Source organism: Meles meles, chromosome 4 (assembly GCF_922984935.1).
Source record: "Meles meles chromosome 4, mMelMel3.1 paternal haplotype, whole genome shotgun sequence".
NCBI classification, from domain to species: Eukaryota; Metazoa; Chordata; class Mammalia; order Carnivora; family Mustelidae; genus Meles; species Meles meles.
In genome coordinates, this window is record NC_060069.1 from 47,767,640 (window position 1) to 47,779,905 (window position 12,266).

At 36.1% G+C, this 12,266-nt stretch overlaps 1 protein-coding gene across 4 annotated transcripts in view; it reads left to right on the forward strand.

The window, feature by feature from the left end:
• The window catches only part of FGF12 (fibroblast growth factor 12), a 584,189-nt gene that overhangs the window by 354,319 nt on the left and 217,604 nt on the right, over positions 1 to 12,266 (forward strand). For all 4 annotated transcript variants that reach the window (XM_046003435.1, XM_046003436.1, XM_046003434.1 and 1 more), the window contains one exon: positions 1,518 to 1,628. In XM_046003435.1, coding sequence (XP_045859391.1) covers positions 1,518 to 1,628 — 111 coding nt within the window. The remainder of the gene's footprint in view (positions 1 to 1,517; positions 1,629 to 12,266) is intronic.

The window sequence follows — 12,266 nt, forward strand, 5'->3', positions numbered from 1 at the left end:
ACACAATGAGCAGGATCCATTCCTTGACTTCTTCCACCACTCAGGGAAGCTGATTTTAACGTGCTCCAAGTCAATAGATACTTATAGAAGGGATCTAAAGATATTTCAGTTTAACTTCTAGATGGTCCTGATAAGGAAATTAAGGCCCACAAAGTAGATAAATAGAATTGACTTAACACACATATATAACATGCAGTTATCAATCAGAATGCCTAATTTCCAGTTCAGTTCTTTTTTTCCCACAACCCTGGTCCCTTATTCCCAATTTTCTTGGCATCTTTTCTGCCTCTTAGGATTGCTTTGAGGGAGACATGTTTATATCAGCATTGCCTCATATTCCTGAATGTATGTCATCAAGTCATATGTGAAAAAGTTTAACCACAGACATATGCTGTAAAGAGCAGGTCTATTCCTAGAGAGATAAAAACACTGAATCCTTAACTAGAATTCTTATTTAGAATTAAACATCAATAAATGTGTTTGGTTTAACACACTCTACCTACCATATTGCCTGACAAAAAGATTTGGAGTAAATATTGGTTGAATAAATGGGGGAAGGTAAGAAATTGACTATCAGTTGAAATTTTGTGATTGTCCTTTTGAGGGTAGGAAGTTGTTCCTTCAGGGATGCATTATGATTGTCTAATTTTTGCCTAGTACTGTGAAACAGAGACAGGGATGGTAGTGATGTTGTAGAAAATGAATTGTTGCTGGCAGCCAGCACCACAATGAGAGAGCTTTAAATATTTATGTTAGCTGATAATATAAAAATCTAAATGTGGGATACGAAGTTCTGCTTGGTGGTATTAGTGTGTAGAGAGTTTTTAAAAGCTGAGGACCACTCCTAGTTTGAAATACTTAGAGAAATATTCATGGATCAATTGATTAATTGATGGATTGATTTTTCCTGGAAAAATGACTGTTGAAGTGCTGGGGCTCCTCTCTGATGAGGTATTTATTGAAGGTAAAATCTCTTTTCACATACATCTCATGACCATTGGGGTTTTGCTTTTTTCTGTGGTCTTCAAGTTTCTGGCTAAGTTTGAATAGCATTTCAAAACCCAGGAGTTTCTGAGGGTTAGTTGACATTGAGCAGAAATAGAAGTCTTCTGGGGCCTAATTTTGACTGCTGGAAGCTTGGGAATTATAGTGGCAGTTTGGTCTAAATAGTGATTCTGTAATGGGACCATTAGCTTGGTGGCATCTTGCAGTCAGACACTAGATTCATGAAGGAGGGAAATAATTCACGTTTTTAACATGCCTCTGTACTTTCCTAATTGTAATTAGTTTTATCTATTTATATTTGGTTTACTGCTGTATAGTATTATGGCTCTGCCTCTAGACGGAAAAAGAAGAGAAAGATATCTTCCTGAAGTGCCCCCTTTCCAAATGCTTATTTCAATGTTTAAGCCTTTGACATTTGTGAGTTTACTTAGAGAATTTTTGGACAATTTTGCAAGTGTGTATTTTTATAAACAAAATTAGAATTTGAATAATCATTTCATTTTGTTTTGCAGAACCCCAGCTGAAAGGAATTGTGACAAGGTTATTCAGCCAGCAGGGATATTTCCTGCAGATGCACCCAGATGGTACCATTGACGGGACCAAGGACGAAAATAGTGACTACAGTAAGGAACATTCTCTTCTTGCAATCCCATTATGATCAAATGTATGGCCCAGTATATCTTAGGCTTAAGTTGTGGCCAGGCTACCTTTTGAACTCTTTAACTGCTAGTAAGCTGGTGTCTTGTCTTTTATCCTTTTTGCTATGATTCCCTATAGTAAAGAGACAGTTGGGAGGTTACATAGTAAATGAGAAGGTAGGAGGCCTGAAGGAGTTCCAGATACTCAATGGATAAGAATATCCTCCCATTCCAGGGTTTGTAGTCAATATGGTGATAAGTATTTGTAGGAACAAGGCAGACCTTCCAACACAAGATAGTGTTTTAATCCAAGAACCAAATCGTAAACATGTTATAATATTTCTCGGAACATCTGGCAGACCAAAATTACTTCTTAAGGTAAACATTGAATACATACATATGTCTATTACATGTGATTTCATTTTGATTGAGGATGAAATTATTGATTTTAAAAGGAAAATATGTATTTTTTTATTTTATATTGATTTAAAAAGAAAAATAGTATGATGATGTTTTGGTAATAACAGGGTAATAAAGACCAGTAGATTTGAATTTTTACTTATAAGTTTTTTAAGTAAAATGCCAGATACTCAAAGTTTGTTAATAATATCTCTGGAATTAGCTTTTAACTAATTTAAGTATGGAGTTAGCAATATATTTGCATTTCAGAAGAATTTTGAATACAAGCCTCAGAACGAAGAGTGATCACTTGCATCATATCCTGCAGCATCAGTTCCTGCACAATCATATACAGATATCCAGGGGGAAATTCGTGTTACCTTAAAATTATGCAGGGTGCCATAGTGTTTCCTAAAGTTTGTCTGTATTCACTGCTAGATTGTTCGTGTTGAGCTCATAGTAAATACTCCTCAAGTTTATGTCCCATTGAGTTATCTTCGACAGATATAATTTTGTGGTCAGTGTGACAATCTCTCTCTCTCTATATACACACACACACACATATATATATATGCATATGTATGTACGAAGCTTATATTTTTATGGGAAATAAATTTTAAATTAAAATTAAAGATTTGAGGGAAGATCTGCAGTTCCTAAAGTGTGAAAACATTCTTGTCCACCCCTTCTAAATCATTGTTTGTTCATTAATATTACACATTGTAAAATATGAATTACAATACAGTAAAGATCTTATTATAAAAAATTGTATCCCAGTTCCCTGCATAGTTGATTAGCCTGTTGTGGTTTGCATTGTTGGCTTGTGTTTGTTTGTAGGAATGCATTCTTCATCTTTTGATTTATTGATTGGAATGCATTCTTTAAATGATTCATGGTTTCATCTGAGTACAGAAGAATAAGTGTGCCTTTCTCTCTGTGTAAGATTTTCATCGGTTGCATCTGGACTTGCGTGTAGATTTAGTGAAGCTACAAGTATTGATGGGAAGAATCAGAGAGATTGCTTAGCTGTGTCGCCTCTGCTATCCGGAGTGGTCCCTCGATTTTAGTTTCTTTTTCTATAAAATGAGGTGGCTGGAGACAATAAACATGAATGTCTTCTGTCAGCACCATCTCTTCAACTTTTTAAAAAAAAGGAAGAATTATCAGTTGAGGAGGATACATTCAATACTCAAGTAAGTTGAATCGCTATGCATGATTCCACACGAAGCAGCCATGACCCGGAAAGCTATCCTGCAGACGTATGACATTTATCATGGGTTTGTGGTAGAAGAGCTGGGGCAAAAATGTGGGTTCAACTGACAAAAATCCTTCCTTCACTGTTTCATAGAAAAATAATTGAGAGGTGCTTTCTCTGCTGATGCTGGGTCAATGTCTGATATAAATGCACATACACACACATGCATACACATATGTATGTACAAATATATATGACTATATTTGTATGCATAATGGGATTATGCATAACACACATGTTGAGGGTGATACATTTTGTCAAATACTTTTTATTTTATTTTATTTTTATTTTTTTTAAGATTTTATTTATTTATTTGACAGATCACAAGTAGGCTTAGAGGCAGGCAGAGAGAGAGGTGGGGCGGGGAGCAGGCTCCCTGCTGAGCAGAGAGCCTGATGCTTCGGGGCTCGGCTCATCCCAGGACCCTGAGACCATGACCTGAGCCAAAGGCAGAGGCTTAACCACTGAGCCACCCAGGCGCCCCTGTCAAATACTTTTAGAAACTGAATTTGTACGTTTAAAATAACTTTTTTTTAAAAGATAAACAACTGCACACACTTTTTTGATATATTGGTTTTAAAAATAGTTCAGATATACAAAATTGTAAGACTAGGATATATCTACATGAACACCCAGTCCCTGGTGAAAAATTAGGTAAGAAATATCAGTACGTTTGAACCCACTCTATGCTTTCCCTGGTGGAGTACTGCTTTCCTTCAGTACCAGACATACAACAAGCCTGAATTTAGCATTGTTTATTTCCATGCAGTTTTAAAAATACATTTTTTCATATATGTATACTTAAACCATTTATAATATTGTTTTGCATGTTTTTAAACTTTTAATAAGAGAGCATTACTATATATAAGTTCTGTGTACTTTTCCTCCCTAATATTATGGTTATAAGCTGCTTATATGGTGATATATTTGCTTTCTGTCATTCACTTTCATTTTTGAAATTCAAAATTTCAAAAAGTGAAATTCATTTCACTTTACATGAATATACACACATGAACTTATCCATTCCCATTTTGGTGGATAATTGTCATTTGTACTTTCAGGCAGCACAACTATATTTCTTATAGATGTTGAAAAGACCTTCCCTAACCATCCTTTATAAAATGACACATCTTACCTTGGTCCTCTCTATTCTTAAGGTAAACATTTTTTTTTGTATTCATAGCTCTTATAACCACCACACACACACACCCACACCCACACCCCCCACCCCACACACACAATTGCTATTTATTTGTTTATTTTTTTGTTTCCCTTTTCCTCCCAGGAGAATGTAAGTTCCGTAAGGGAAGCAATTTTGTTTTGCTCTTTGACGTATCTTTAGAATGATCTCTAATACATAGTAGGTACTCAACAAAAATTGAACGAATGAATGAATGTCCCCTTGTGCATATGAACAAAATTTCTCTGAGTCATTGGCTCCACCCACCAGATATTATTTTAACTTTGCTTTTGAAATAATTTTAGACTTCAGAAAAATTACAATATAATACAGCATGTTCCTATATACTTTTCATCCAGATTCCCCTAATGGTATCATTTTATGTGACAACAGTAAAATTATCCAAACCAAGAAGTTAACACTGGTACAATACTATTAGCAGAGCTAGAGACTTAATTCAGATTTTACCAGTTTTTCAGTTAACATGCATTCTTCTGATTCCCCAGCGCCCCCCACACATATTTTCACTGAAAATTTTCCAGTGAAACCAAATCATTTTTATTTATGCTTTTTCTTAGTGGGGATAAAGGGGTAAAAATATCAGTGGAGGATTTAAATTCTACTCATTTTTTTAAATCAAAAATTATAAGCCTCTAAGATGTGAAAATGACTTTTCTTTCTCTACTTTGTGTGGGCAGGAGTAAAAGCATTTGATTGTTTGAAAAAAAAAATCTTGTTACTATGAGCATCTGTCAGAATTGTGCTGTTTGGTTCACTAGATATCATTAGGTCCAACCAACCTTACCGTGGTATCTTGCATTGAATTGATAAAGACACCTGTTCTTTTGTTCATGAAGAAAAGGCTAATTACATGTAATTGAGTGCAAAAACAAATGAGTTTGTCAGCAGCAACAGATAAGAATCTCTGCAAATGTAATGATAACAAAAGATACAAAACTGTGTTGGAACACTGGCACAAAAAAGACAATTGCAGTTTGGAGAGTATTAATAGGAATATTTTACATAAAATTAGAAAGGTAATTATTCTGCTCTACTAGTTGCCATAGGAGAAGATGCATTTGAAGAGGTCAAACATGCTGGGGTGGAAACAATTAAGATATTATAACCAAATGTATTGTTCTCTTTCCCTCTGAACAAAATATAGGAACAGTGATTTGAGCACAGAATGAGCTGCCTGATAAATTAGTACAATGGGGAAACTGGAGATATTCAAGCAGATGCTATCCTGACAGTTGTAGGGGACTTCACAAGAAAACCTTGTTGGTGTGGGAAGGGGGAAGAAGGTGTTGGTGACTGGGGTAGTTTCTAAGCTAGGTGGCTTTTAAGGACTCCTTCAGTACTGAGATTCATTTTTTAAATTTTATTAAGGTTTTTAACTTTAATTCCAGGATAATTAACATCCAATGTTATATTAGTTTCAGGTGTACAATATAGTGATTCGACAATTCATTCATTCATTCATTCCTCAGTGTTCATCATGATCAGTGTACTCTTTAATCCCTGTCACCAGGTTCCCCCACCCCCCACCTCCCCTCTAGTAACCATCAGTTTGTTCTCTATAGTTAAGCATCAGTTTCTTGGTTTCTCTCTCCCTCTCTCTCTCTCTCTTTTCCCATTTGTTCGTTTGTTTGGTTTCTTAAATTCCTCATGTGAGTGAAATCATATGGTATTTGTCTTCCTCTAACTTATTTTCCAGCATTATACTTTCTGGCTCCATCCATTTGTTGAGGATGGCAAGATTTCATTCTTTTTTTTTTGGCTGAATAATACCCCATTTTATGTATATACCTTATCTTCTCTATCCATTCTTCTCCCGATGCACATTTAGTTGTGACATTTATTCTGCCAGTCTTTGGGTTGTTTTTTGAGTTATTTACAGTTATGTGTTAACTAGTTGTATGTGTGGGATGAGGTGAGCCTGGGGTCCTCCTACTCTGCCATCTCCCCCTGGAATCCCAGACCTGATATTCTTTTAGAGATTATTTTGAAGAGGTAAGATAAGTATATATATAAAACCATAAATATGCAAAAGGGTACACAATTGAGAAAGAGCAAAACAGTCCCTTCCAGCCAGGCCTTGGTGTTCTTCTGTTGAAAATACACAATTTCACGGAACACCAGATCAGATGACATCACCGTGATTGTGCTGGATCCATTTTTTTTTTTTTTAAAGACTTTATTTATCTATTTGACAGATAGAAATCACAAGTAGGGAGAGAGGCAGGCAGAGACAGAGAGAAGAGGAAGCAGGCTCCCCGCCAAGCAGAGAGCCCGACGCGGGGCTCGATCCCAGGACCCTGGGATCATGACCTGAGCGAAAGGCAGAGGCTTTAACCCACTGAGCCACCCAGGCGCCCCTGTGCTGGATCCAGACAACAAAACAAGACCACTCTGTAATCATGTCTGAGCACAGACAAAAAGAAGAATGTTGTCCAAACAACAAGATGGTCAAATATTTCTCTGTCCTGGCTTACATACATGGCTGCTTACTAATTCAGCAAACACAGCTTTAACTTTGCTCTGCTTTTCTTGTCTTATTTATTTATTTATTTATTTATTTATTTATTTATTAACATACCCAGTCATACAATGGCACACTTCCTTAGAGCATCCTATTGGGAGTAAATCTACATTTCTTTGCGCCCATCCCTAAAATTGCCTAACCCAAGACCAAATCTGCTAAGTTCTTTCTTATACTCTCTTACTAAGACATCCCAGCTTGACCATGGAGTGCATTTTTCCTCCCTGTCTTGAGTCATTAAGCCCAACTTTGGTCAACCATGGGTGTATTTCTTTCCCTGGGAGACACTGACATAGTCAAAAGCAATTTTCTGTTCTCCTCTCTCCCCGGCCACATTTCTTGGTATTCTTCTGGACGTAGTCTGTGCATTTATCAATATATATGATGCTCCATGTTTATATTGATATCATCTCTCTACCATCTACCTAATGCTATTCAGTATTTTTTAAACTTAAATTGTTGTATCTATGAGATTTTTCCGTATTAGTATGTATTTATGTGGAATAATTTCTTTAACCTAATTCTCTGTTGAAGGCCATTTCAGTTCTTTTTTATATTTTGCTAATGCACAAACACTATAAGGAATATCCTGGTACATAAGTAATTTTGCATGTGTACAAGTGTACTTATGGGATGGATACTTAGAAGTGGAATTCCTGGGTCAAGGGTATATGCTTTTTTAATTTTGAAAGATATCTATTTGCTCTCCATGATACAAATTTACATTGAGGGTGTCTATTTTCTTATGTTCTAGGCCAGCCCAATGTGTCATCAAACTTCTGGCTCTTTGTTACCTAAAACCGTAAACATTATTTGTCTTATTTTGAGTTGTGTTAAGCAACTTGTTCATATATTTTAAGAATTCCCTTCACTTCTTTTTCTATAAAATGTCTGATTATACCTATATGATCTAAACATACATTTGTGGGAAATCTATTTATATTTTAAAAGATCAGCTCTTTGTTATACGAGTTGCATAATTTTACTCATTTTGTTGCTAGTCTCTGAATTTACATGGCCATGCTTATTTATTTTATTTTATTATAAATATGCTTTTATGCCCTCAGCTTTTCTTTCCTGTTTAAAAAGACTTTATTCATTCCAAGATGATTTTTTAAACAATCTCCCATGCTTTGTCTTAATAAATTATTGTTTGACTTTTGTATTTATATTTAATTAATATGGAATCTGTTTCTGGAGATCTTTTGATTCTAGACCTCTAATATTTTATGTTCCTAATTTACTGATTACAAGTAAAACACATTTTATTCAGATTTTATGAATAAACTAAATTTCTCATGAATGCACCATAAAGAAACATTTCAAAATGGTCTGTATCTGAGTCTCACAAAACCAATTGGAAACTTAAAAATGTAGTCATTCAATTATATTTTCTATACAATACCAAACATATGATGTTTTAACACCACCACCAACTACAAGTATAGAGACATAGCCAATGCCAACAGAGGCTCTATAATGCTAAACTGTCAACAGAAACATGATCCACATGATTAGCTGGGAAAAATTATCAAAGACATAAAGAATCCTATGAAGAATTACAAGAAGGTTTTTCTCCCTAACCAGGGGCCTTCCTGGATAAGGAGTTCTTCTCTTACACCTACTAGAGCATACATGTTATAGTTATCATGGGAAAGTAAGGGCTATGCCATAACCAATTATAGGGATATTATTTTCTTCTATTATTGTCTATTCTTTAAGAATGTCATCAATTTCTATGTGTGAAATCACACCTGTAAGTTGGATAAAAAGAAAAAGAAATGTGTGTGTTATCCTGCTGATCTTCTTTAAGGAAGATTATTTACATAATCTGAAGCAATAGTGCGGTAATGTTGTTACTCTTACAGTGGCATGTTTTTTCAATATCAAAATTAATATTTATCCTTAGCTTTTGAATGCAGTTACTTTACTTGATATTTTTTGATAAAGAAAAAATGTCTTTGATAAAGAAAAAATCTCTAGAAGAAGAGTAATGAATATTTGTTAGACATTTGTTTTTGTTGACTATGCTTTAATTTTAAAGAATATGCCTCCAGGTAATATTATATCATTATATTACATTATATCATGCCTATATTATATCATGCCTCCAGGCATGAACAAGGACCCATTATTTCCTTGAAAAGTTCACCCACTCACATAAAATCACAAAGAACTTGTTTTAAACTTTTTGTAACCTTGACCTCTTTCCTTCTTATTAGTCTTGTATTTCTTTTTGATCCTAAGACTTCTGTCCTCAAATGTCTCTCTAGTCAGTAAAGGAAAACTTGAACCATTTGAAATTATCCTTCCTGGTTGCTCTGTTTACAGGCGTATTTGTAGCATATTTATAGGAGGTATGCCTAGTGGCTAAGAATCTAAGAGGAGCTACTTAACCAAGTGAATTCCTAGAAAGAGCTGAGGGCTGAAATTGTCTTTAATTTATTCTTAGCTCTGTGAAGTGACCCGTACATTGACTGTAAGCAAATCACATAAAATTTCTCAGAGTTGAACGATGTCTGATTGTCCACATGAGAGGGGCAGAGAATCTTTCAGATTTTAGGACCCTTTCCATTCTCACATGGAAGGGAATGTCTGCTCAGAAAAATGGACTGGGGACTTCCATTTCCCATTTCAGAACAAAACCATTTGTTCTGAAAGATATGTAACCAGCAGGAAATCTTCAATTTACAAATCCCTGTGTGATTTCCTCCAGGTGTGTATAAGGATCTGGAGAGTCACACACATAAATGATAGAGCCAGAATTTGAATCCAGGCTATCTGACTTAAAATTCTGTACCTTTGGCTTAGTTACTTATCCTCTTCACATCTTAATTCCCTCATTTGTTAAATGGGAATGATAATAGATGATAATAGAACTTATGTCATAGAGTTATTGTGCAGATGAACAACTCTATGATGTAAGTTCTATTATCATAGAATAAACCCAATCAACATGGGTTGATTCATGACAAGTGCTTAAAATCATGCCTAAAACACAGTTACTCCCAATAAATATTATTAGTTGTTGTTGCTAATGCTATTACTATCATCTTCATCCACGTGGATGAGAGAGCCCTTGTTTGCAAGGAGCTCATAGACAGCAGCCATTTCAACAAGTAGAATCCTTAATGGTGGCAGCTGATATTACGAGAAGAGTGTGAAAGTGCTAAGGTGGGGGTTGGGGGGGCGGTTGGGTACTGAAAAGTACTGTAAGTCAGTGGTTCATACAGTTTGAAGGTCCCAGACCATTTCCGGCATCAGCATCATCTGGGAACATTTTTGAGCCTCACTCTAGACATTCTGAATTAGAACTGTGGGCTGTGCCTCAGCAATCTCTTTTGGCAAGTTTTCTAGATGATTCTGACGCACTGCAGGAGGTTTTGACTCCTCTGCCCCCAGGATTGGGAGAGGTCACATTTGCTGATTAAGGCAATCTTCGTCCTGGGACTGCCACAGCCTCTTCTCCTGGTACCCGATTCCTAAGTAAAGGTTAAGTATAGATTTGTAGGCATCCTGGCAAAGCTTGATGAAATTCAGACTTTATAGGATCTCAAACATGTGTGGAATCAGTTATTTTTAAAGTTTTTTTTTTTTAGGTTTTTGGTAGTCACACGTTAAAAATTTTATTTTAATTCCGGTGTATTTAGTTTACAACAGATAAATGGGTAAAGAAGACCCACACAATGGATTGTTGAATTTGGTTTATACCCAGAGAAAGCCACAGCTCAATTCTAGTTAGGTGTATGGTCAAACATAGGATTGGGAGAATTACACAAATGATACAGGTAAGCTGTATCTTGGACGTTTTACACACGCTAATTGCATTTACTTGGAATGACTTACCCAGTTTTATCCAATGGCTTTGCTGGTAAGCCACTCTTACCCTTTAGAACGCTTCTCAACTTCTTTCTCCTTTGTGTGAAGCCTTCTCCAGCTTTCCCTGACAGCTGCCACCCTTACACAGCAACCCCCTCCCCCCAACTCACTTCACCCAACTGTGTCTCAACCTTTTGTGTATATTTACAGCTGCACAAGTCACATTAGACTGCTATCCCTTATCTGCATTTGTGTTTCCCCTCTTAGAGTGCGATGTCCTTATTTGCCCTTCTGCCGAGCACAGCAGTGGACAGTTTCCAAGATCCCAAACTGGAGGGCTATGGCAGATATGTTTCATTTAGCTGGCACACCTCACGGGGAAAAAAATGAATGTATTTGAACAGTGAGTGTACCTGCTTTCCCCCACATTTTCCTCCTCCCTGCCTTGGCCCTGAAGAGCTTTGAGTTTAGCGAACTTCTTATTCAGTATTGTAAAATCAAAATGACTGAGTATACCTTCAAAGGAAGACTATGAGCCACTTAAATATAATGAATTGTTAAGTCAAAGTGGCTTGGGATGTGAGTCAGATAACCTGGTTTCTAGTCCAGCTGCATGTTCTTGTTTAAGCTTTCTGTTCCTTGGTTTTCTACTCTGTAAATTAGGTGTTTGATTGATTGATATCTTCAGTATCCCTGAAAGATCTGAAACTATGAAAGCCATAAGTTAGTAATGAATTTTGGTTTTACCTTTGAAAGCCTTAAAAATTTCCCTTTAAACATATCATTAAGAAGGGCATAATTATAAGAGTGGGTAGTACAATAATCTTTGCAATGGATTTGAAAAGTATGGTAAATTCACTGTGCCTTCAAAATATAACAGGATCTGACCACTTTCAATACCCCTATTGCCCCTATGTAGACCAAGCTGCTCTCATCTTTGGACTTTGCAATAGCTTCCTGACTGATCTTGGCACTTAAACTTTCCCTCTTTAATCTATTATCCACACAGCAGCTAGAGCCAGGTACAACATGGGTCACATAGGTCAGTTCTTGGCTCAGTCTCTTTCATCACACATTATTAAGGGTAAAAGCCAAATTCACTTTATACGTGATACGGTTTTACATAGTCCTGCCCATTGCCTCTTGACTGTTCACCTTCCTTTCTTTTGACTAATCTTCTGCTGTTCCTCAAACACATCAACCATGGTCTTTCCAGAAGTCCTTGGTACCAGCATTTCATGTCTTCTTAGTGTGTTCTTCCTCCAAATATCTAAATAGCCCCCTTCCTCATTGTCTTCATTCCTTTCGTCAAAAGTGAAGCCTTTTCACATGGAGGCCTTTGCTGATTAGTCTGTACATTTCAATCCTTGTCTTCCACACTTCACTCTTGACTTTGATTTTGACTCTTTGACTCTTGACAACTTGACT